The sequence below is a fragment of the Medicago sativa genome, chromosome 5, assembly GCF_051527215.1.
Source record: "Medicago sativa cultivar Bolivia chromosome 5, Bolivia_mono, whole genome shotgun sequence".
Lineage (NCBI taxonomy): Eukaryota > Viridiplantae > Streptophyta > Magnoliopsida > Fabales > Fabaceae > Medicago > Medicago sativa.
The window spans coordinates 3,301,677-3,328,470 of NC_140753.1; the positions used below are offsets into that span (position 1 = coordinate 3,301,677).

A 26,794-nucleotide genomic window follows, 5' to 3' on the forward strand; every position below is an offset into this window, starting at 1 on the left:
CGTATGGACAAGCATTTTCCTATCTAGTTTAGTAGATGGGTCTAAGTTCAACATAAAGAAAACTACATGAAAAATCTTTTAAATTAGTGACAAATTAAATTGACATGATTTTTAAGGACAAACCACCATTTTGATCTTTGGTAGGGCAACTCGTTGTTACTTTGATATCTGAATATAACAAAATTGTAAATACATCTCTGGTATCTATTTCTTTTTCTTTTTTTGGTAATATGGTATCTATTTCTTTTATCCTTCGGGAAAAAAATATCTATTTCTTTTAGTAATTTTATTAGACAAAATTTACCAACAAATATCATATTCGAAGACTAAATTAATTACCTAAAAACATATTTGAAGATTAAAATGACTAATAAATAAGATACTTGTGGATTCGTTTGAAGTTGATATAATCAAAAACCGATGTGATAAGAGTTACACTTTCAAAGATCAAAATGGTTGTTTATTTGATTTTTGCGAATTTCATCTTATAAACTTAACCGAAAACATAAATTGACTAGCAAAGATCACATTCGAGCATTAAAATGACAATCTAAAAACAAATTTAAAGACTAATATGACTAATAAATGAGACAACATGGATGTGTCACTCCTCCATCCTAAAAAAACTGAGTCATTTTAAAAAAAAATGTTCTAAAATAAATGACTCATTTCACTTTTCAATGCAATATTAATGAATTTTTTAAATTATAACTCTAATTAATACTACTTTCATCACTCTCAGTACAATATATTCTACTTTACATTTATAATAATGAAAAATGCATCAATATTTGACAAAACACTTAAAATCATTCTTCTATCTCTTTCACTTATACATTTTTTCTTAATAAATGTAAGATGACCAGAAGACTTATTATGGGACGGATGAAGTAATAGTTGCTATAGAGTCATGGACCAATGTTACAAAAAATTACTATATTTTCAAAGACTAAAATGGTTGTTGGTCCAATTTTTGCGAGTTCTCTCCTATAAACTACTCCCCGAAAACATAATCTCGTGAATCTTTCACAAATTAAGATGCGTACGGCGTATGTACATATAAAATGTTGGGATTTTCACATAGAAAGAAGATATTATAAGGGAACCCATGAACCATAGTAAGATCCAGCAATGCATTCATGATATCGAGATGTTTGTATATTGGAAGGGAAAAGACAACCTACTAAATGCTTCAAAAGAAGGGTTAATACCCCTTTTAGTCCCTGCAATATGAGCGAATTCCGGTTTTAGTCCCTGTAAAAAAAAAAGTTTAGATTCTGTCCCTGTCATTTCAGATTCTTCCACTTTTGGTCCCTCCTTGAACCAGTCAGCAGAATCTGCTGACGTGGCAGGGGTGACTGTGTAATTTTTTTTATTTTTTATTTTTTTATAGGGGTACACGTGGCATTTTCGATTTTTTTTAAAAAAAAATTAAAAAAAAATTAAAAAATTCTGGAAAAATGAAAAAAAATTAAAAAAATCCGAAAATTAATAAAAAAAATCTGGAAAAATGAAAAAGTGAAAAAAAATATTAAAAAAATCTGGAAAAATGAAAAATAATAAAAAAATCGGAAAATTAATAAAAAAATTCTGGAAAATTGAAAAAAAATATTAAAAAATTCTGGAAAATTGAAAAATTAATAAAAATGAAAAAAAATCTAGAAAAAAAATTTAAAAATCTTAAAAATTTTAAAACGAATAAAAAATCTTAAAAAATAATGAAAAAATTCTGAAAAATTTTCGAAAATTATGTATCGAAATTCTGAAATTTCTGAAAAATATGTATCGAAATTCTAAATAATATGGATAGAAATTCTGAAAATTTTTCGAAAATTACTTATCGAAATTCTGAAAAATTCTCGAAAAATATGTATCGGAATTCTGAAATTTCTGAAAAATATGGATAGAAATTCTGAAAATTCTGAAAAATTTTCGAAAATTATGTATCGAAATTCTGAAAAATTCTCGAAAAATATGTATCGAAAATTTGAAATTTCTGAAAAATATGTATCGAAATTCTGGAAATTCTGAAAAATTTTGAAAAATCTGTATCAAAATTTTATGAGATTTTTTAAATTTTTCCATAATTTTTTTTATTTTTCCATATTTTTTCAGATTTTTTAAGATTTTTTCTAAATTTTTTTGAGATTTTTTAAGATTTTTTTTCGTTTTAAATTTTTTAAGATTTTTTATATTTTTTCATTATTTTTTAAGATTTTTTCAGAATTTTTTAAAAATTTTCTAGATTTTTTTTATTTTTTAAGATTTTTTATTCGTTTTAAAATTTTTAAGATTTTTAAAATTTTTTCTAATTTTTTTTTCATTTTTATTAATTTTTCAATTTTCCAGAATTTTTAAATATTTTTTTTCAATTTTCCAGAATTTTTTTATTAATTTTCCGATTTTTTTATTATTTTTCATTTTTCCAGATTTTTTTATTATTTTTTTTCAATTTTTCATTTTTCCAGATTTTTTTTATTAATTTTCGGATTTTTTTAATTTTTTTTTCATTTTTCCATAATTTTTTAATTTTTTTTTTAATTTTTTTTAAAAAAAATCGAAAATGCCACGTGTACCCCTATAAAAAAATAAAAAATAAAAAAAATTACACAGTCACCCCTGCCACGTCAGCAGATTCTGCTGACTGGTTCAAGGAGGGACCAAAAGTGGAAGAATCTGAAATGACAGGGACAGAATCTAAACTTTTTTTTTTACAGGGACTAAAACCGGAATTCGCTCATATTGCAGGGACTAAAAGGGGTATTAACCCTCAAAAGAATAAGAAAGCATTTTCTCCTTCAATCGTGTACTAATAAACATATAAAATATAGAATATTGATATAAAATTCATTTAAATATTCAACCTTAAGTGATTAGTGTCAGATCAATCCAATTAAATTAAGTCTGGAGGTTTATCAAAGCCCTTAACACTTTTGCTAATGGAGCGGCATAGGTTGTCCATTAGCGAGGTTAATAAATTCAGGAGGACCATTGCTGCACCTTCTGCTATGGACTATGGTACTAGCAGCAGCCCCAGCTGGAGCTGAAACCGCATCAAATGGCACCACATAATAAGCACTTCTTTTAGAGGCATGATAAGCACTTTTGGCTCTGCACGAAACTAGTAATTAATATAGTTGGAAATTTGAAAAATGTGGTATAAAACATTATTAAAGAATTTATCAAGGGTGTTTTATATTTAGAGATAGAACTCAAAATTATATTTCATTCTACATGGTGAGCCTCTTCAACACATTATTGGATATGTACTAACATCTAGTGGATACATACATGGATATGGTTATTAGATATAATTTGGAGATTCTTTAGAATTAGTATGATATTAGTTAGCTATAGTTTGTTTTTTTAGGGAAGTTAGTTATAATTAGTTGTGAGTAGGTTATATTAGTTACTTTAGAATTAGGGTCATGTTAATGTGTGTCTTAATGATATATGTTAAGAAATTTGTTCTGGATCGAGCAAATGCTTCTAGACCTATTTCATAGGCACAATCCAAAAAAGGCCTAGATTAAGCATTTGAGCCCCCTACTCTCAACACAACCCCTCCCGCGAGGGGGGTGTTCAGAGCAAATTAAGCCTCGTTCAAACTGAACAATAACGTCTCCCCTGACTCCTGCAAATCTCGTTCGACGGTTACAATTCCCATGAATCTGTAACTGTCGAGCCCCATGTGTGCCTTACAACGGCTTATGCGCTTTCGCGCTATATAAAGGGAACTCTCAACATGGTTTGATTCTTTCTACTCTCCTAACCCCATCTTCTAAACTCAATACTGACTTGAGTGTCAGAGTGTCTGCAAGTACACACCCTCCGCCGTTTCAACCAAAGCAACCGCTCACAACAACCGTCTAACACCGCATCGGCAGTCACCTTCTGATCACGTACAATAAAAACTCAAAAGTAGAAACATTATCTTAAATTTTATGCATCCAATTAATCAAAAGTAAAAAATTTGTAATTAAAATGCATTGATTACAACATAATATTTCTAATTTTGACTCATTAACTTGTGCCTTAAGGACACAAGTTATCATTTCCCTTAAATTATTATTATATAAGCGTTATGACGGAAAATCTTGTGTTTGTCTGTCTGTCTTTCTTTCTACTGCGCTAACATGTGTATATTATGAACAATATTTCTTATGAAATTTAATTTTGATTTGAATTATAAATATAAGTGTTTGTGACTTATAAATTATAACAAACCATGTTTATCAACAATATAGCAAATATAATAAAAATTCCTTTCTTTTCAATAACACCAACAATAAAACATTTTAAATGCAAATTTGTTTAATGGTATAATTAGAATAATGAAAATTTCAGCTCAAAATCTCTTATTTTTATAGAAATAAAGTGTTTTCTACACATTTGTAATAATCAATTTCAAAATGTAATATTTTTCTAGTTTTTTCTATTTTTTGTTTGACCTAACCGTGCTTCTCAACATGGTATCCGTGTCATAACATTCACGATGAAGAAGAAGAAGAGATGATTCTCATTCCATATTTATTTTTCCTCTTTCATTTTCCTTGTTTCATTTTTTGAGAAAATTTTATGGCTATCGACTTTTCATTTTGTTTTCTCAATAGTGGGAGATTGTTCATCTTTTCATAGTCAATCACATTAGTTTAGTCCCGAAAGAATTTCTTTCAATTTTGTTAACTTCTCTTCATGTTAACCTATATCTTTTCATCATGAATAAGAATAAGGAAGCATTTGCTTTCCATTAATCTTGATGATTCAAGTTTCAACCAAGCCTACGCTGCTGCATTTGCTTTCCTTGCAACTATTGGTGAATATGGTTTATCTTTGTTTTTTTTTTTTTTTTGAAGAAAAATGGTTTATCTTTGTTGTTGCTAGGGGTGTAATCTTTATTTTAGTGACCTTAAATCTGTTCGTTGTTGAGATTATTCTCCACTCAGATTCGTGTTAATAGTATTGTTAGTTTAATTAGTTAGCGGTTGTTGAAGGTAGTTAGTTACACATGTGTTAGTTAGATTTGTGCCCTAGTGTGTACTAGACTTTTTTTTTTTTTTTTTTGAGGAATAGTGTGTACTAGACTTAACACTGGTATAAATATATGTATTGGTATATATTTTCTATAAACCATCAATAGTAATAATCACCACAATCAATTCCTAATGTGAAGATTGAAATAATTGAGATTTATGGTATGCTTCCTAGATTCTTCGGTCATTGTTGCCTATCTTGTACTCCCTCCGTTTCAAAATGAGTGTCGTTTTAGGTGTTTACACACATATTAAAAAATGCAATGATTAAGAGAAAGAGAATGATTATTTTACCAAATTATCCTTATTAACTATTGGTTAGTTTTAAAAGTAATACTTTGGAAGTAGTGTGCAAAGTATTAATTGGAGGGTACAATTGAAAAGAAAAAGTTATTATTGCATTGGAAACTGAAAGCGACACTCATTTTGAAACAATTTTTTTTGGCTAAAACGACACTCATTTTGAAACGGATGGAGTATAAGTTAAACATTTTTCATTCTTTACATGCATGCTTCTATTTTATGGAAGTTAAATATTTTTAATTTTCTTTGTGCTTCTACCCTATGGTGACTATATTTTTTTTTTTTAACAAAATTTGGCATTTGATGGTCTAAGATTTCTATTGAAAGAGGAAATGAGAGTCGTGAAGACGACAAAAGTTCAAAGAGGACTAAAAGTATGACAAAAAATTCTAAGAGTTATACAATTCGGCTACTATTGCTTTTTTATCAACTTTTTTTCTTATTAGCCGATGTAATTACAACTTATATTTTTTCTGGTAATTTTCATCAATTACTTATATTGTATTTTCTTTTTTTGAATTGTATTGTTCATTAAAAGTTGGAAATATTAGTCTGCACTTCCAAGTTGCAGGGTTTGTTATAGTTTGATATTAATTAAGGTAATTACTAGTTAGTTATAATTAATTGCCAGTTAGTTATATTAGTTACTTTAGAATCACTATATAATAAAGTGCAATATACACACTTGAAACCAACAATTTCGATATATTAATTACAAAATATAATATTTATTTCTCTTATTTTATTCTTCTCTTTGTTGGGTTCAACCATATCTCTCAGCAACATATACCATGATATGTTAAAGAAATATTATAGCTTAGAGATGTAAAAGCAAAAAGTATAAATATATTTTCGAGTAGTTATAAATGGACATCTCTAATTTTCATAAACAAATTCAACATATCATTTTCTCTCTAAATAGGGGAAGGACCCTATTGTAGATGGTCTTAGTTTCCTATCCTAACACTCTTTTATGCATTTTTCGTGTTGATTTTCTTCTTGGAATAAGGCCATTTAATGTCAGACATAGCAAAATGCAATCAAACGCTGGTTGCCGTGGTCCTTAAATAATTTGACGCAAAATGCAGCAATTGCACCTGATATTGGTATGAAACAAGTTTGTCTCAAAACAGCCTGCCAATTAGTAATGACTCATATATACTGAACTGAGTAAAGTTCGTATGGCAGAGAGTGGTGAACTGAGCAGGTATTCATGTTGGAACTCCGACAACCGCTGTGGAGCGCACGATGGCGTTACTTGTAAGTACTGGAATGTCTTAGTTAGAGATCAATCTTAGTGACAATAAAGCATATAAAAATGACAGATGCACTTTGGCTCTAATGCGTTCCTCTATTTACTGGCACACCGGTTGAGCATTTTGGCGGGGAAATGCTATGTGGGTAGCAACTTGGCGCTTTGTGCTGCACAACATCCGGCGCTATTGATCAAACAGAGTATTCTTGATCAGAATATGTGCCGTGTCTTCATAGAATAGGTCAGTGTTTGATCTTTGAGCCGATGTTGCTAGTTCCAAATCGGAACACACACAATGTAATATTTCAAGTCAAAGGGGTATCAACTACATAGGAAAATTCCAGAATCTGTAATCTAAACAATTATAATAGAATTTCAACTTTGAAACATATCAGAATATAAGTGTCATACACAAGGATTTCAAAAAACAAAATGCATGAAACACTAAATCAAAAAGATTGCAATCAAGAATTGTGTAAAAATGTTTGCCACTTTCAAAGGGCAAAAAACTGTTCTAACTTCTAAGTGTCATGTTAGCCCTGAGTTTCATTTGAGAGAACAGCATAACTCTAGCAATTGCATACTTTCCCTTGTGAACTTAGAACTGTTACTACTTTGACTCATTGACGATTTCAGTTTTCCCTCTATAAAACGCATGACAGGAGGCAGCATAAAATGTTATTTTGAAATCATTTTAAAGTCATTGTGATTGCAGAAATTTGGGGAGCTTCTGAAAATATGAAACAGAAAACATAATATTGATCAAACTAAGGATATCTATGACATTATTTCAGATACCAAAAATATATGGAGAAGAGCATTTTCATAAGGAAAAAAATTGCCCTTTGTTCAATATCTGGAGAACAGCATTTTCAGATACACTCAAATGAAACAGCTTTCTATAAGTCACCTGCTTCTTGGGTAGGGGGTGGGCTTTCAGGTTGAGAGAGTTGGTGCTGTGCTGCACTTTCTGCTTGATTCTCAGATGATGGTCGATTCTCTATATCAAGCTGCCTTACATTTTCTATCATCTTTACAATTTCTGACATCGTAGGTCTTTGATCAGGCATCCTTGCAACACATGACATGGCTATCTGTAACATCTCTACCATCTCTTCTTCTATATTAGGACATCGCATAAGCTCTAAGTCAAATACTTCAGCTGTCCACTCCTCTCTCACAACTGAATGAACCCATCTCACAAGGTGGACAATCTCATCCCCTCTAGTTGTGTGAATAGGTGACTTACCGGTTAGAAGCTCTAGTAACACAACACCAAAGCTGTAAACATCTGAAAGCTGTGTAGCTTTCCTGGTGTCTGTAACTTCTGGTGCTCGGTATCCGGATGCTCGTGAGATGGGCTGGACGACTGAGCTCATTATGGTTGCCAAGCCAAGATCAGATACACATCCGTATTGCTTGGTGTTAAGAAAGATATTTGAGGATTTGACATTGCCATGTGCAAGTTTTCCACCATTTTCGGAATGGATACGAGCAAGGCCTAGTGCAGCACCTAAAGCTAGTTTGATCCGAGTATTCCAATCTAAAGCCACCCTGTCCTCTCCTCTTTTACCTGAAATTTTCAAAAAGCAAAGGTTTATACATAGAAGGATAATATAGTTGTAAGATGTGTAGTATACTAAAGTAAAATATTCAAAACAGATTGTTTCCGATTAAGTAATCATTTCGTTAATTTGATCTTGCCTCATCATCCTATAGGCATGAGTTTCCAACTTGCTTGTCGTGCACAAATACTCTTCACAGAACAGTATTCAAATATAGAAAATGATCAGCCCTCCGGAGAGAAACAAAAGATATTTTTCGCATAGGAACTTCCAAGATAGCCTAACAACTAAATTCCAAAATCCTAATCTTATACTATCTACTCAATTTCCTCATATCTGATGAAACAGTCAAAGTCAAGAAGCAACAAACGACGACAATGCACAAAAAATAAACAAAAGATTTTAAACAATTGAGTATCAATAATAATTTTATTGGAAAGGAAAAACAAAATCAAATTTATGCCTCATACCATGCAACAAAGCAGAGATGCTACCCTGACTGAAATAGTCATACACAACCAGTTTCTCATCTTTGGAATAGTAATATGCCTTTAGCTCAACCACATTCTCATGTTTAAGACTTCCAACAATATCCATGTGTTGCTCAAAATCCTTCTTCCCAACAGCTACCTCCTTTAACCTCTTCACAACAACTGTGGTTGCATCCTCTAGTACCGCCTTGTACGCAGCACCGAATGTTCCCTTACCAAGTACCTCAGCAGAAGCCCTTAATAAATCCTCCAAATCAAAAGCATAGTTACATCCCTCAAAGAAAAAAAGTTTATTATTTGCATCTTGGTTTCTTGAGACCACTTTTTCAGGTGACATTTTTCCTCCTTTCTCCAATTTGCCAACAAAAACATCTCCATCCTTCCTTTTAGAACACAACACAAAGATAAAAACAATGAATGCTGCAAGGCATAGAAAACTACCAACAACAATAATTCCCAACATTACTGTTCCACTAATCCTTCCATGTTTCTCAGATTTAGAACAATGTTTCGAACACGGTAGAGTTACCGAAGACAATGTACCAATAGAAACATTGTTTCCAACAAATGCTGACTTAGGAAACCTCTGAAAAGAAACAGGAACAACTCCTTGTAAATTGTTGTTAGACAAATTCAATTGTTTCAACAATGGCAAGTTTATATCAGGAATTTCACCGGAAAGCGAGTTATTTGCGAGATTCAAATAAACAAGGTGACTCAAATTGGAAAGAGATAAAGGAATTTCACCAATGAAACGGTTATTAGACAAATTAACAACAGATAAATTCTTCCAAACAGCAAAATCTGGCAATGGACCTATGATATTGTTGGATCTAAGGCTCAATTTTTGCAACCCTTTGATTCTACTAATTGTATTAGCAGGAATTGTACCATGAAATCCAAACCCCGGCAATCGAATCGCGATAATTTGAGACCTATCTTGACTACAAATTACACCATCCCAACTAGTACAAATTGAAGAATTGACATTCCAATTCAAAGGCTTAAAAGATGGTAATTTTTCAACAAACTCTAACAATGCTTTTTTGTCTTCAACAAGTTCAGCATTTCCTAGATATACTAACAAACTAATCAAGTAAACTGAAAACAGAAAATTTTTTGTAACAAAATAACCCATTTGTCTTCACCAGGTTCTGCTGCAGCTACACCAAACACAAAGAAACAAGTTCAGTGTTTTAAACTGTTAAAAACAACAAAAAGACACAAACTTTACCTAATGAAGAAAAAGAAAAGATGAAAAACGTATGAGAAATTGACAATGAGAAAGTTGTGACACAATGTCAACGAAAAAAGTGTGTGTTATCTGTAGTTGCTATCAGGTGGTAAGTTATAAATGTTTTTCCTAACTTATTTAATGTTTAATGTAGATCTGACCAAAGAATGTAGTGTAATCTATCTACTACTACATAAAGTAGGGGAACCCAACTAATAATGGTAAAAAGCGTTATGATTATGAAAATGAAATGAAGGAAGGTAGGGGAAAACGTACATTATGATTAATGAGAAATCATGGTGATAGGTGAAAAAATAGGATCCAATGCTAAGGTAACAGTGAATAGAATAATAGTGTTAGCTAGGTTGGGTTGGAGATTATTGGAGGTGAAAACACGAGTTTTTAACCATTCATTCATTACCTGAACTGAACGGTGGTGTACAATACATAAGTGGAAGGTAACTGAAATGTAAGTGACTGAGTGAGTGTAGTGACTGACAGTACAATGGCATGTGATGAGATGAGTGAAATGAGAGAGTCAAATTTAACTGTTTACCTGTGACAGTGATAGGAGAACCGTTCATTCATCATTAATTGACTTAAAACAAAATGATCGTGGTACTATTTTTTTCTTATTTTATTACAAGTCATTTTAGAAAAACTATTTGTGTTTTATTATTTGACAAAGTAAATTTGCATATCTAATATAATATAATCTAATTGAAAATAAAAGGGTGTAAGAAGTAGGAATGTTCTAATTTAAGTTTGGCTCTAGTTAACAAGTGCCTTCGGGTTCTTTAAACATTAAAATAAGCAATTATTCTTTAAAAAAATTAAATATTTTGATTTTCAAAACATTGATTACATACATTTTATAAATACTTATTATTTATGGTACTTAAAGAGTGCCCCATAGAACTTAAAAAGTATCCTGGGGAACTCGTTAACAATTCCCTTTAAATTTTAACTATTTTATATTATGACGTTGATTCTATTTTGAATATGTCGTTATTTGTTAGTTCACCTCCACTTAGACGTTTAAAATAATGCGGTCAGACGGCGAGTTGGCCCATCATACCTAAATTAAAAAGAACTCTTTTTTTACTTCTTTTTATTTATAAGTCACTAAAATTTTCATTTTCTTTAATTAGCTCATAGAATAGAGAAAAAACTCATTTAATTCAATTATTTCGTTTTATGATTTTAGCCTCATTTTTAATAGTTTGTGAAAGGCAGGAGGAGCTTCCGGAACAAGTTCTGTGCATGATTGAATAAATTTGACAAGTTAACCATGACCAAATAAAATTCCTACCATTGTAGCTGTTGTTTTGGCTTCAAATTTGTGGTTTTGAGAAACAGAGAAATCGTGACACGATTTCATAAACGTGTCACGATTTTGGCTATGCCGAAAGCATGTTTTGCTGGTGTATAATCGTGGCACGATTTTGGGAAAACGTGACACGATTTTCGGCTTGCTGGGTACGTTTTCAGGATAAGGTTGGTCGTACCTTGGGTCGTACGTATCAAACGTGTCACGATTTGGACAAACGTGACACGATTTTAACAGCTGAAGACTGCTATATAAGTGTTTCTTTGCAGATTTTGAAAGAGAGCTTGAAGAGAGAGAAACTTGGATTACAAAGGAGGTAACTTTAGGGTTGAGTGTCTTTGTAGTGAGGATCTCTTGGGTTGGGAAACATTGTAAACACCTTGGGTAGTGAGATTTCACCATTGGAAGGATCAAAAGCTTCCTTTTGTGTTTTCTCTTAGGATTCATTGTGAGTGTGGGTGACATGAAAATGGGTAGAAATTAGGTCTTGTTCTTTTGTGAGCTTTTAAGCTAATTTCTTGTAACCCATTTGTATCACTTTCATCTTAGTGGATTGGAGGGCTGCTCTCTCCCCCAGAGTAGGTCATATTGGACCGAACTGGGTTACCATCTTGGTGTGTTTGTTCCTTTCTTTCATTGCTTATCTTTATTGCTTTGATTATGCTTGTGGTGTTACTCTACACTTAGATTTAGATCTGTTTTTGTTGTTGTTGCTTGGAGACACTTTATCTATTGATTACCACTTCCTTTGCTCCACACATCTTTGTTATTCATTGGTGTGATTTTGTCCGAATTCACAACAATTGGCGCCCACCGTGGGGCATAGGCGTGAATTGGTAAAGTTGGTATCATGGGTTCAAAGTGGGACATCGAGAAGTTCACCGGAAGTAATGATTTCGGGTTGTGGAAGGTTAAGATGCAAGCGGTTTTGACACAACAAAAGTGTGTAGAAGCATTGAAGGGTGAAGCGGCGATGCCGGCACATTTGACACAAGCGGAGAAGCGTGAGATGATAGACAAGGCAAAGAGTGCCATTGTTTTATGTCTCGGAGATAAGGTTTTAAGGGATGTCGCGAGGGAGGCTACCGCGGCGTCGATGTGGGCTAAGTTGGAGTCATTGTACATGACGAAATCGTTGGCTCATAGGCAACTCTTGAAACAACAACTCTATTCATTTAGGATGGTGGAGTCTAAAACAATCTCGGAGCAATTGGCGGAATTTAACAAAATTCTTGATGATTTGGCCAACATTGAAGTTAATATGGAAGATGAGGATAAGGCTTTGTTGTTACTTTGTTCATTACCAAAGTCTTTTGAGCATTTCAAGGATACCATCCTTTATGGTAAGGAGGGCACCACTACTTTGGAGGAGGTCCAATCGGCTTTGAGAACCAAGGAATTGACCAAGTTCAAGGACTTGAAGGTTGATGATGGTGGTGAAGGCTTGAATGTTACAAGAGGAAGAAGTGAGCAAAGAGGAAAAGGCAAGGGGAAGTCGAGGTCCAAGTCTAAGTCCAAGGGCTTTGACAAATCAAAGTATAAATGCTTTCTTTGTCATAAGCAAGGTCACTACAAGAAGGATTGCCCGGATAAAGGGGGCAATGGTAGTTCTTCCGTTCAAGTTGCGGTGGCGTCCGATGAAGATGGTTATGAGAGTGCGGGTGCACTAGTGGTCACAAGTTGGGAACCGGAGAAGAGTTGGGTTTTGGACTCGGGATGCTCTTATCACATGTGTCCTAGGAAGGAATATTTTGAGACTTTGGCTCTAAAAGAAGGAGGAGTTGTTCGACTCGGAAATAACAAAGCGTGCAAAGTCCAAGGCATGGGCACCGTTCGTCTAAAGATGTTTGATGGCCGTGAATTCCTTTTAAAGGATGTGAGGTTTGTTCCCGAACTTAAGCGAAATTTAATTTCCCTTAGCATGTTTGATAGTCTAGGTTATAACACTAGAATTGAGCATGGGGTTTGTAAAATTTCGCATGGTGCATTGATTACGGTTAAAGGGTCTAAAATGAATGGTTTATACATTTTAGATGGTTCCATAGTAATTGGTAATGCATCGGTAGCTAGTGTAGTACCTCATAATAATTCCGAATTGTGGCATTTGAGATTGGGGCATGTTAGTGAAAGAGGTTTAGTTGAACTAGCTAAACAAGGTTTGCTAGGAAAAGATAAATTGGACAAGCTAGAATTTTGTGAGCATTGCATACTAGGCAAGCAACATAGAGTGAAGTTTGGTAGTGGTATGCATCATTCTAGTAGACCTTTTGAGTATGTGCATTCGGACCTTTGGGGTCCTTCCAAGACTCTTACTCATGGAGGGGGTTCCTATTTTCTTTCCATCATTGATGATTATTCTAGGAGAGTGTGGGTCTTTGTTTTGAAAAACAAAAGTGACACCTTTGAGAAGTTTAAGGAATGGCACACTCTCATAGAAAATCAAATGGGAACTAAACTAAAAGGTTTGAGAACTGACAATGGCCTGGAGTTTGTTTCAGAGCAATTTAATGAGTTTTGCAGGTTGAAAGGAATCAAGAGGCATAGAACCGTACCAAGAACACCACAACAAAATGGTCTTGCTGAACGGATGAATATGACCATTTTGGAGCGGGTGAGGTGTATGCTTCTAGGAGCTGGGTTACCTAAGAGTTTCTGGGGTGAAGCAGTGACAACTGCTGCTTATTTGATCAATAGATGTCCATCAACGGGAATAGACTTCAAGACACCTATGGAAGTATGGAGTGGGAAACCGGCAGATTACTCCTCTTTGAAGGTTTTCGGAGCTTTGGCATATGCGCATATCAAGCAAGACAAGCTTGAGCCTAGAGCTTTGAAATGTGTCTTCATTGGTTATCCGGAAGGTGTGAAGGGTTACAAGTTGTGGAAATTGGACTCTAGTGGAGGATCAAAAGTCTTGATTAGTAGGGATGTTACCTTTGATGAGACCCGCATGGGGATGAAGTGTAAAGACCTAGAGACTTTAGAACCGGAAACAATGGTGGAGGAAACTCAGTTTGAGGTGGAGCTTCCAAATGAAGAGAAAGACGATGTGGAAGATGAAGCTTCAACATCGGATACAAGTGGAACTCAACCGGTAGTGGATCCCGATTATCTTTTGGCTAGAGATAGAGAGAGGATGATCATTACGGCACCTAGAAGATATGGTTTTGCGGACTTGGTGTGTTTTGCTCTAAATGCGGCTGAAGATGTGCAAGACTCAGAGCCTAGAAACTTCAAGGAGGCATTTGAGAGCAAAGAAAGCAAGTATTGGTTGAAGGCGGTGAATGAAGAGATGGATTCATTGGAAAAGAACCAAACTTGGAAACTTGTGAAGCTACCTAAACACCAAAGGGTAGTTGGATGCAAGTGGATCTTCAAGAAAAAGGAAGGTATTCCGGGAGTTGAAGGTCCTAGGTACAAAGCAAGACTTGTGGCCAAGGGTTTCACTCAAGTGGAGGGGATCGACTACAATGAGATCTTTTCACCGGTAGTGAAACATTGTTCCATAAGGATACTTATGGCTATTGTGAATCAATTCAATCTTGAGTTGGAACAAATGGATGTAAAGACCGCGTTCTTACATGGTGACCTTGAAGAGACAATCTACATGGAGCAACCGGAAGGTTTTGTGGAGGACAAGTCTAAGGTATGTCTTTTGAAGAAATCTTTGTATGGGTTGAAACAAAGCCCAAGGCAATGGTATCGTCGGTTTGATGAATTTCTTTTGAAGACCTGCTTTGTAAGAAGCGGGTATGATTCTTGTGTGTACATGTTGAAGAGGGGTGAGAAAGTCATTCTCTATCTCCTTTTATATGTGGATGATATCTTGATGGCAAGCTCTAGCAAGGATGAGATTGTGAAGCTCAAAGAAAAGTTAAATGGTGAATTTGAGATGAAAGATCTTGGTCCGGCAAAGAGAGTTCTTGGAATTGATATCTTGAGGAATCGTGACAAAGGTGAACTTTTCTTATCTCAACTTAGTTATTTGAAGAAGGTGGTGGAGCGTTTTAGAATGACAAACTCTAAAACCGTGAGCACTCCCTTGGGTCACCACACAAAGTTGTCCATAAAACAATGTCCTCAATCCGAGGATGAGAAGCAAGCGATGGAAAGTACTCCTTATGCAAGTGGGGTTGGAAGCATCATGTATGGAATGGTTTGTAGTAGGCCGGACTTAGCTTATGCGGTTAGCATTGTGAGTCGGTTTATGGCAAATCCGGGTATTGTGCATTGGCAAGCTTTGAAGTGGGTGTTGAGGTATTTGAATGGGTCTTTGAAGGGCGGTTTGAAGTACACAAGAGCAGCTCAAGATGAAGACGCTTTAGAGGGGTATGTTGATGTGGACTATGAAGGTGAGAAAAAACACAAGAAGGGGGGTTGAATTGTGTTTTGAAAAATTCTTCGTTTCTCCTAAAAACTGAACACACTGATCAGAAGCTAGGTGAGACAGCTTCTGAAGTGATAATCAGATTCTAAATGCAGCGGAATAAAACAGAGAGAGAGAAGAAGAACGACACAAAGCAATTATACTGGTTCCTTCCACAATCCGGAAGTAGTCCAGTCCCCCTTGCACTTCCAAGGAGATTTCACTATGAGTAATATCTGATTACAAATGCTCAAGCACACAAGCAAGAGACTTCCAATGCTCAAGCACACAAGCAAGAGACTTCCTTTGCTCAAGAACACAATCAAGAGACTTCCTGCTCAAGCACAATTGCAAGAGACTTCCTAACTAAACAAAATTACACAGAAAATTGTTTAAGGTTGAACACTTGATATACAATCAGAGGTGCTCACAATACAAATCAGATACAGACTCAATGGACTTAAGAATTTCTAAGATATGACTTTGAGACACAGAAATTCTAAGTGAATGCAGAACAATTTCAGCAGAGGTTTGGTATTTTTGAAAATCTTGTGAGTCTTTCGTTCAACGTTCTTGCATTGCCAATTCTCTAGGTCTTCACTCCTTTATATAGAGGTGTGAAAGAGACGTTGTGAAATTGCCAGCACACCAAAGAGTCGTTAGTTGAAGCTTGATCTTTCACCAATGATCTTTTGCCTGATTTGGTTGTTGTCCTATGAAGAACCAATTTGAAATCCATTCCTTATCCAAAGGAACATATATGCAGGCGAGACCGTATTCTGGAGCTGTTTTCTTGTCTTGAAGCGTGGACACAAAACAGAGTAGTGGAGAACGTGGTTGTACAATTCGTACAAAGTACAATGTCAACGCTTTCGTCCAAATTGCAAGCACACGCCTTCAAACACCTTTGAAATGACCGTTGCAAACTCCACTAATCCTTTGTTTGTGTTTTCGAATCCAATAGACAGCTTTTGCATTGATAATTCTTCAATTCTTGATTCTTTGCAAATCCAGTTGAAATTCAGCTTCTGGTGAAATGGCTTCTGATGAGGCAGCTACAGATGATGCAGCTTCTGATGATACAGCTTCTGATGATGCAGCTTCTGATGATACAGCTTCTGATGATATGACTTCTGAACTTCTTGTCTTCAGGAGCACTATTCTTACTTCAGAAGCGTCTTAACTCCAGGAGCACTATTCCAACTTCAGAAGCGACTTAACTTCAGGAGCGTTTTTCCTCTTCAGTAACAAGTTGCCTTCAGGAGCGTCCAAGCTTCAAATTCTTTTGCTCATTCAGAACCAATGATGATGTAACTTTATAATTATGGTCCTGTACACTTGAACAAATATTAGCTAGTCCAATTTCCAATTTTTAATACCTTGTTATCATCAAAACTCTTTAAGGTTCATTGTTAAACACATTTTGTTCCAACAATCTCCCCCTTTTTGATGATGACAAACAAAAGTATTTAAAATTGATCAATTGTTGTTAATCTGATTAACAAGTTGACTTTGGGGTTCTGAGGTTTGTAAGCTCAGAATCTGAGGTTTGTAAGCTCAAACTCCCCCTGAGTCTGATAGTCTTTAAGGTGAGGTTTGTAAGCTCCCCCTAAGTTCTATCCAGGTTAATTAAATTTATTTTTCGCACAATAATATTATCAGAGCTTAAAAACAAAATTGAATCATTGAAAGAATTAACTTATAGATAAGAAGAATGGTTCAATTAATTTTACTTGAATTTTGATACTCCTTCGTTCGTTCATAGCTTATACCAATAAGGTAAAAATGATAGAAGTTTTTCAAAAAATTTCAAATGCCATTAATGGGGCTCAGAGCCTTTAAATACTTGTCACATATACTCCCCCTTTTGTCATTATCAAAAAAAAATTGAAATAAATTTAAGCATAAAAGACAAAAAGATATGAGAAAAACTCAAACATGAGAGAGTATAATAGGAAATTAACTAAATAAATCAGAGCAAAATATATGAACATGTATATTCAATTGTCAGAAGCAGCTAAACAGTCAGAATCAGTAAGCATTCAGAAGCAAGAGAAATAAGACAAGATGGTTTCAGAAGCAAGGACTAAGAAAATAAAACAAACAACAAACAAAAAGTAAAACACAAGGGTGTGCAACTAAGGGTTGGTTTGTTGTTGTTTCTTCATCTCCTCCATTTCTTCAATCTTCTTCTGCAACAGTTCTTCAAGTTGTTGTTGCCTCTGGAGAAGAGCTTGTTCCCTTTCCTTAGCTTCTTGCTGCTGCTCTGCCATCTGTTTCTTCAGAAGCTTACACAACCTGGCTTCTCTGGTCAAGTAATCCGTTTCAAAGAAGAAAGGCTGGTTTGCCAGGAGCAGTGTAGAACTTCTTACTCTAAGACTCTGATTCACATACTCCATTAGCCTTCTGACTGATGCTTGCTTGACTCTGATGCATTTAGCCTTGATTTCTTCGATAAGCTCAGCTGCCCGGTTCTGAAGAGATGCCCAGGAGTCTTCATATGCACCTGTGAGATCAATCGTCCTTCTTTGATTCACCAGATTATGCATCTGACTCAGAATTGTCAGAAGCTCAGAATTGATATATCCAGATTCCAGGATGTTTGTGGGTGGTTGTTCAAGGGTTTCAAGATCAGAATCACTGATTTCCAAGTCTTGAACTGGGTTAGGAACTGGAATGGTAAGGTGTGTCTGTGTGTTTGAAGATGAAGGCTGGTTAGAAACAATGTGTGTGGTAGAGGTTGAGGCTTGAACATTGACTAGAGAGATGTCAACATCCATGGGAGTTGGTTCTGGGGATTGTTCAGATAAAGGTTGAAATTCAGTTTCAGTTGGTGGTTGTTGTGGTGAATTTGTTGTTTGATTGTTGAGTTGGGGGTCAATGGTAGCTAATGGTGATTGTGGGGGTGTTGTGGGTTTATGTGGTTCAGGTGTTTGTTGATGGGGGTTTTCTGAAACAACGTTTTCAGAAGCAGCTGCTTCTGGAGTTGTTTCAGAGGCCTTTTCTGAGGTAAACTCAACATTTTCTGGAGGAATCATGTTGAGAGGTTGAATGTTAAGAGGTTGAGGGTGAAGGCGAAAAAAAATATCAATGACTCTTTCTCTCTGCTCAGCCAGTTCAGCCAACTTCTCATTAATTATGTGACCAACTGGTTCATAAGTAGTTGACTGAGAGGGCTTATCGTTGGTTTTGGTTGATGTTGATTGGCTTTTTACTGGTTTTTGAAACAGTTGAGCTAAGGGTATATCATCATCAGAATCATCAGAATCTGATAATGATTTGGATGCGGAATCTGATGATATATTAATTACCTTCTCTGGTTCAGGATCAGAATCCTCCTTAGCAGACTCACTGGACATCTGCAACAGTTGCTTGGCTTCTAATACTACAGACTCTTGTAGCTCAGCAGCAATTTCCAAGACTTTTTCAGCTGCTGCCTTCTTCTCTTGTAACTCTTTTAACTCTAAATCAGAAGCAGCTTGAGCTGTTAAGGTGATATGAGGAAAATCCTTGGTTCTCCTCAAGGCTGGCTTCCTCTTCCTCTTTGGTATAGCAGGTTGATCAAGAGAAATGCCAACATCCATGATCATCCTGAAATCCATGTCTTCAATGGCTTCTTCAATAGAAGGTACTGATGAACTACCAATTTTGAGCTTGTCAGTAGCAACTTTTGCCTTTTTAGCAGGTTGTTCAACCTCTAGATATTGCTCTGCAGTCATCTTCCTTTTTGACCTTCTGCCTCTGGCTCGTGGCAGAGCACCACCATACATTTCCTCTGGAATATCTTCCAATCTGATTCTCTCATTGGTTGCCTCAAAATGTTCCTTGATATAGTACATCTGCACTTCAATGGGATCCTTCTTGCAGATGGGTGGAAAGTCCTTCATAAGATCAGACTTAACAAGAGATTCACTTAAATCAGTTTGAAGTTTGGTGACTTCACTGATTAGCTTCATATTCAAGAGAGTATGAGCATTAATGAATTTTCCAGTTTTTGTGTCAAGTAGCTGATCTGTGAAACCTTGAGATTGACTGAGACTGTCCAAGACACCTCCTTGATAGAATATCTCTGAGAGGAGTCTTCCATAAGGAACCCAGGGTTTATCCAGTAGCTGACTCTGTTTCAGACACTCTACCAAGTACTTGAACATGTATTTGGGCACATTCACCTTTTCCTTCTTGATGAAGTGCTGGAGAAGGACCTTCTGAGCTAGATTTGGTTTCACACAGTCACCACATGGAAACAGGTTCTCATTCTGAATCTTCAGAAGCATCTTAGTTTCCATGCTCAATTCAGCATATTTCTTCTCCTTCTCAGAATTGTATATCACCAAGTTGGCTTGCTTTTTCCAAATGCGTTTTTCAGCAGCATCTGAAAGATCAATTCCAGAGTAGTATCCAGAGGCTGCAGCCTTAAGAGCATACTCTATGTGCCATTGTGCAATTCTTACTGGAATACCACAGATGCTAGACCTGATTTCATCTTCAACAAATGGCGTAAGACCCATTTCTTCTCTTGTTTTCCCTTCTAATTCAGGATACATTAACACCATCTGACTTTCCTCAGCTAAGGATGCCGCTTTGTTGTAAAATTTTGCTCTTACCCAGAAGTGTCTAACCAGAGCTTCATATGTTGGTCCATTCAACATTTTGAAATAATGCATGAGTCCTTGCTCTTCATAGTAGCTTCTGATCCAACACTTATGAAAATCCAGAGAATCAAAATCCACTGGATTCTCTATCTGAACTTGCAAATCCCATTCTTCCAATTTCATGCTTCTTCCTCTGTAGTCATATTCAGGGACCATTCGTGAAGTAGATACTGAATCTTCTCGTTGCGAGCTTGATGATGCCATTTGATGATTGACGAAGATTTGAAGAAGATGAAGATTTTAGGGTTCTAAGGTTGAAAGAATGCGCTTACTTCGCAAGAGGTTTGAGAGCAAATGTGTTTGTTGTGAGTGAGTAGTGTGTGAATTGTCAAAGTGTTAAAAGTAAAACGATTACAATTCAAAAGAGACAATCAAACATAACATTAATGACAAAATTGGGGGCGCGTGAAAAGTACTTTCAAAGCTATTAAATCATCATTGCCCTTTTAGTTATACACCAACACATACAGGCCACGTAAGAAGTTCACAGAGTAACTACCAAGTTAGTGGGCCAGAAGTTACTTTTTAAAAGGTAACTTCCAACGTTTCCACTAATTCAACTATTCAGAAGCAACAAATCCAGCTTCTGGACTTCAGATGCTGACGTCATCATCAGAAGCGAGTTTTCCTCAGAACCTCAATAAAGAGCTTCTGATGGACTACCGCTTCTGAACTAACTTCAGAACCTAAAATCCTATTCAGGAGCAAGCAAGCATTTAATCAGATACAAAGTGCATGTTCAAATTTTTCTTTATAAAATCAAATCTTTCAACAGTTAAAGGCTTAGTAAATATATCAGCCCATTGATTTTCAGTATCAATGAATTGTATATCTAAAATTCCTTTTTGAACATAATCTCTGATAAAATGGTGTTTGATTTCAATGTGCTTCGCTCTTGAATGCAAAATTGGATTTTTAGACAAACAAATAGCAGCAGTATTATCACAATAAATGGGAATACTGTTAGCAGTTATCTGATAATCTTCCAACTGATGTTTCATCCAGAGTAGTTGTGTACAACAACTTGCAGCTGAAATGTATTCTGCTTCTGCTGTAGACATAGCAATAGTTGTTTGTCTTTTGCTAGCCCAGGATATAAGATTATCACCCAGAAATTGACAGTTGCCACTGGTTGACTTTCTTTCAATCCTATCACCAGCATAATCAGCATCACAGAATCCAATTAGCTTATAATCTAAGGATTTCCTATAAAGGAGTCCAAGATTAGTTGTTCCTTTCAAATACCTGAAGATTCTCTTGACAGCAGTCATATGAGATTCTCTAGGATCTGATTGGAATCTTGCACACAAGCATACACTGAATAAAATATCTGGCCTAGATGCAGTGAGGTATAACAAAGAACCAATCATACCTCTATACAGCTTCTGATCTACTTTAGCTCCTTCATCTTCTTTGCTCAGGTTGCACGTAGGATGCATTGGAGTGTTCATCACTTTACAATCTTCAAGTTTGAACTTTTTCAGAAGCTCCTTTGTGTACTTTGATTGATGAACATAGACTCCATCTTTACATTGATTGATTTGAATGCCAAGGAAGAACTTCAGCTCTCCCATCATGCTCATTTCAAATTCATCCTGCATTAACTCAGAAAATTCCTTGCAAAGAGATGCATTAGTAGAACCAAATATTATATCATCAACATATATTTGCACAACAAGAATATCTTTCTCAAGGGTCCTTCTAAAGAGTGTAGTATCAACCTGTCCTCTTTTAAAATCATTTTTGATTAAGAAATTACTTAGTCTATCATACCAAGCTCTGGGAGCTTGTTTCAAGCCATATAGTGATTTCTTCAGTTTAAAAACATGGTCAGGATATTTAATATCCTCAAATCCAGGAGGTTGCTTGACATACACTTCTTCTTCTATGACACCATTTAGAAATGCACTCTTGACATCCATTTGATATAATATTATGCCATGATTAACTGCATAGGAAAGAAGTAACCTGATTGCTTCCAATCTTGCAACTGGAGCAAACGTTTCAGTGTAATCAATGCCTTCTTGTTGACTATACCCTTGTGCAACAAGCCTGGCTTTGTTTCTTGTTACTTCACCTTGCTCATTCAGCTTGTTTCTGAATACCCATTTTGTTCCAATAATGTTCTTGTGCTGAGGTTTGGGTACCAGATCCCACACATCATTTCTTTGAAATTGATTCAACTCTTCTTGCATAGCTAGGATCCATCCATCATCTGAAAGTGCTTCATCAACTGTTGTAGGTTCAATCATTGAGATTAGTCCAATCATTGACTCTTCTTGTCTGAAATGTGATCTTGTTCTTCTTGGACTATCTTTGTTTCCAATGATTAGCTCCTCAGGATGTGAAGACTTGTGTTTGAATGTGTTTCTGGGAGGATCTTCTTGATGTGAGCCATCTTGTGCTTCATCAGAAGCAATTTCATCTTGCGCTTCTGATGTGGGTTCAGCTTCTGGACTATCTTCAGATTCAGCTATCTGATCAGGCTCTGGAGTAGCTTCAGGAACCTGTATCTCTGCAGAACTTTCACCTTGCTTTGAAGTTTTATCTTCAAGCTCCTTGTCATCAAATTTAACGTGCATAGATTCTTCAACACAGAGTGTTTCTGAATTATACACTCTGTATGCCTTTGACCTTTCAGAGTAACCTAAAAAGATTCCTCTTTGGGCTTTGGCATCAAATTTCTTTAGGTAGAGCTTGTTGTTCAGAATGTAACATGTACATCCAAATTGATGAAAGTAAGAGATATTGGGTTTTCTTCCTTTAAAGAGTTCATATGCTGTTTTCTCCAAAATAGGTCTAATATAGATCATGTTTTGAACATAACATGCTGTATTCACTGCTTCTGCCCAAAAATGTTTTGGTAAATTGTTTTCATGAATCATGGTTCTGGCCATTTCTTGTAAAGTTCTATTCTTTCTCTCTACAACCCCATTTTGTTGTGGTGTTCTAGGAGAAGAGAATTCATGGAAAATTCCATGTTTTTCACAGAAAGCTTCAAATGGCTCATTTTCAAATTCTCCACCATGATCACTTCTGACTTTCAAAATTTTTGATTCTTTTTCAGATTGAATTTGAGTGCAGAAGCTACTGAATACATCACACGCAACATCTTTACTCTTTATGAATTTCACCCAAGTCCATCTGCTGTAATCATCAACAATGACTAATCCATATCTACTTCCATATAAGGATGCAGTACTCACTGGTCCAAATAAATCAATATGGAGTAATTCTAAAGGTCTTGAAGTCGAAACAAAGTCTTTGGTTTTAAAAGATGATTTCACAATTTTCCCTCTCTGACATGCACCACAGAGTGCATCTGAATGATAGTCAATGTCTGGTAGCCCTTTCACAAGTTGTAACTTACTAAGCTTAGAGATTAACCTCCAGTTAGCATGTCCCAATCTTCTGTGCCACATCCATTTCTTATCATTCACTGATAGTAGGCAAATCACCTTCTGATCAGCCAGTTCAGAAAAATTGATTTTATAGACGTTGTCAACTCTCTTTCCTTTGAACACAATGGATTTGTCTTCCTTGTTGATTACTGTACAGTTGGGTTTTTCAAAAAGCACATCATAACCATTATCACAAAATTGACTAATGCTCAAAAGGTTATGTTCAAGACCATCTACCAACCATACATTATTAATTGAGGTAGAGGAATTACCAATAGTTCCTGTACCTATGATCTTGCCTGACTGGTTGCCTCCAAATTTCACATTTCCTCCCTCTTTCATTGTTAGGCTGAGGAACATGGACTTGTCTCCTGTCATGTGTCTTGAGCAACCGCTGTCTAGGTACCATGATCTTTGCTTTGGCACTGCTCTTAGACATACCTGCATCATTGACATTTTTAGATTTAGGTACCCATTGTTCTATGGGTCCTGGAAGGTTAGTACTTAAGGCTTTACTCTTCACTTCTTGTACCTTGTGCTGTGAGTTGGGTTGCTTCTGATTAACCATCACCTTAGGTTTTGGTACTTCAGAAGCAGTAACTGTCTTCTTCTGAAACTTAGACTTCAGAACCCCAGATTTTGGTTTCACCAGACTCTGAGGAATAGGTTCTGATCTTTTCAGGATCCTAACCTTTGAAGTTTTGGAATCAGATTTGATCATAGCCTTTGACTTAGAGTTCTTTGGCTTTGAAGTAATCTTAGCCTTAGAACTAGAAGCTTCAGGTTCTGATTGAACAACAGTTTCCAACTCAGCCCCTTCTGGTACAAAGAATGTTTTCAGACCTTCCTTGATGCATTCACAACAAGACTTTAGATTGGTTTTATCAAGTTTCACTTCTGGAAAACCAATTCCTCTGCCATTTTTCTTGTAAATGCTATAAATCATAGAAGCTACTCTGCTTCTGTCAATGCCAGATATAATGAAATCTTCAAGAGCAATTTCATGATTACTTAAAGGTTTTTCATTACACTTTTCTTGTAGCTTCTGACATAAGAACCTGAGCTGATCTTCATATGTTTTACACATGAAGTCAAAGCCCCTAAGCCCTTGTTCAGAAGCTTTCAGATCCAATAGAGTTGATTTTTGCTGTTGTACCAAATCAGCATATTTTTCTTTTAAATCCTTCAACTCATTGGTTCTTACTTCAAAGTGTGTAAGAAGTTCTTTAAGTGACTCAACAAGTTCATCTCTGGGAATTTTGGAATATACCTCGTTTTCATCTTCTGAGTCTGAATCTGATCCAGCTTCTGAAGTTGCTGTTGCTACCAACCCAACAGCTACCTTTGCATCTTCATCAGCTTCCTCTTTATCAGATCCAGATTCACTACCCAAGTCATCCCAGGTTGCCATTAAACTCTGCTTAATCTGCTTCTTGAATTTGCTTGGTTTGAATGTAGACCTCTTTGATTTGTCCTTTGACTTTTCTCTTTGAAGATCAGGGCATTCAGCAATGAAGTGTCCAGGCTTCTTACAGTTGAAGCATCCCTTCTGATCTTCTTTCCTTGAGCTTCTGGAGTTACCCCTTTTGGCGAGAAACTTTCTGTTCTTCTTGGCCAGATATTGAAGTCTGTTTGAGAGCATGGCCATTTCAGCAGCATCTGGTTCAGAATCTGAACTTGACTGTTCTTCCTCTTCAGATTCAACCACTTTGAGAGCTTTTGATGACTTGCCTTTGGATGGAAGAGCTATTGATTTACTCTTCTTAGTAGCCTCATGTTCATTAAGACTTAACTCATGAACTTTGAGAGAACTAACAAGATCTTCGACACTTAAAGTGTTTAAATCTTTAGCTTCCTCAATGGCAGTCACCTTTGGTCTCCATCTGGCAGGTAAGCTTCTGAGAATCTTGCTTACATGATCAGAAGCAACATAGCTCTTCTTTAGAATCTGTAGCCCAGAAACTAAGGTTTGAAACCTTGAGTACATCTCCTCAATAGTTTCATCATCCTTCATCTTGAATAACTCATACTGATGTACAAGCAGAAGAGCCTTTGCTTCTTTGACCTTCTTGCTCCCTTCATAATTTGAACAGAGAGAAGCAAACATAGCTTTGGCAGTGGATTTGTCACTCATCTTCATGTATTCTGCTTTGGGTATGGCAGTGACAAGAGCTCCTCTGATAATATGATGCTTCTTGTAGAGTTTCCTCAGTTCTGGAGTATGTTTCTTTCTATCCACAGCAGCTCCTTCTTCATCAAGGACTAAATCACCAACACCATCTTCCAGAATATCCCATAATTCTTCATCTAGGCTCATGATGTAACTGTAAAAATTGGTCTTCCACCAAGAGAACTCTTCAGCATCTCCATTGAACTTTGGAACTTTTCCAACACTGGTTTTCTTACTATCACTATAATCATGTGAGACATTTTTATAGCTAGTATCACTAGAACCAGAACCATTAGGAGGAGGAGTAGTCATGTTTTTCTCAGATCTTTGACTGTTGCACGGTTAAGTGATACACAACAGACCAAGGCTCTAGATACCAATTGAAGGTGAGAAAAAACACAAGAAGGGGGGTTGAATTGTGTTTTGAAAAATTCTTCGTTTCTCCTAAAAACTGAACACACTGATCAGAAGCTAGGTGAGACAGCTTCTGAAGTGATAATCAGATTCTAAATGCAGCGGAATAAAACAGAGAGAGAGAAGAAGAACGACACAAAGCAATTATATTGGTTCCTTCCACAATCCGGAAGTAGTCCAGTCCCCCTTGCACTTCCAAGGAGATTTCACTATGAGTAATATCTGATTACAAATGCTCAAGCACACAAGCAAGAGACTTCCAATGCTCAAGCACACAAGCAAGAGACTTCCTTTGCTCAAGAACACAATCAAGAGATTTCCTGCTCAAGCACAATTGCAAGAGACTTCCTAACTAAACAAAATTACACAGAAAATTGTTTAAGGTTGAACACTTGATATACAATCAGAGGTGCTCACAATACAAATCAGATACAGACTCAATGGACTTAAGAATTTCTAAGATATGACTTTGAGACACAGAAATTCTAAGTGAAAGCAGAACAATTTCAGCAGAGGTTTGGTATTTTTGAAAATCTTGTGAGTCTTTCGTTCAACGTTCTTGCATTGCCAATTCTCTAGG

At 35.8% G+C, this 26,794-nt stretch overlaps 1 protein-coding gene across 2 annotated transcripts; it reads right to left on the reverse strand.

The window, feature by feature from the left end:
- Window positions 1-7,328: 7,328 nt before the first annotated feature.
- Window positions 7,329-10,455, reverse strand: LOC146919192 (putative inactive receptor kinase At4g23740). 2 transcript variants are annotated; one of them, XM_085712450.1, is made up of 3 exons: window positions 10,158-10,455; window positions 8,627-9,810; window positions 7,329-8,164 (listed from the first exon to the last, which is right to left on the reverse strand). In XM_085712450.1, the coding sequence occupies exons 2-3, from the start codon at window positions 9,783-9,785 to the stop codon at window positions 7,491-7,493; spliced, it is 1,833 nt and encodes a 610-aa protein (XP_085568576.1). In that variant the 5' UTR covers window positions 9,786-9,810; window positions 10,158-10,455; the 3' UTR covers window positions 7,329-7,490. The 2 variants fall into 2 exon arrangements, with proteins under 2 accessions (XP_085568576.1, XP_085568577.1); XM_085712451.1 differs by lacking the exon at window positions 10,158-10,455 and adding an exon at window positions 9,882-9,996.
- Between the last annotated feature and the right edge of the window lie 16,339 nt (window positions 10,456-26,794).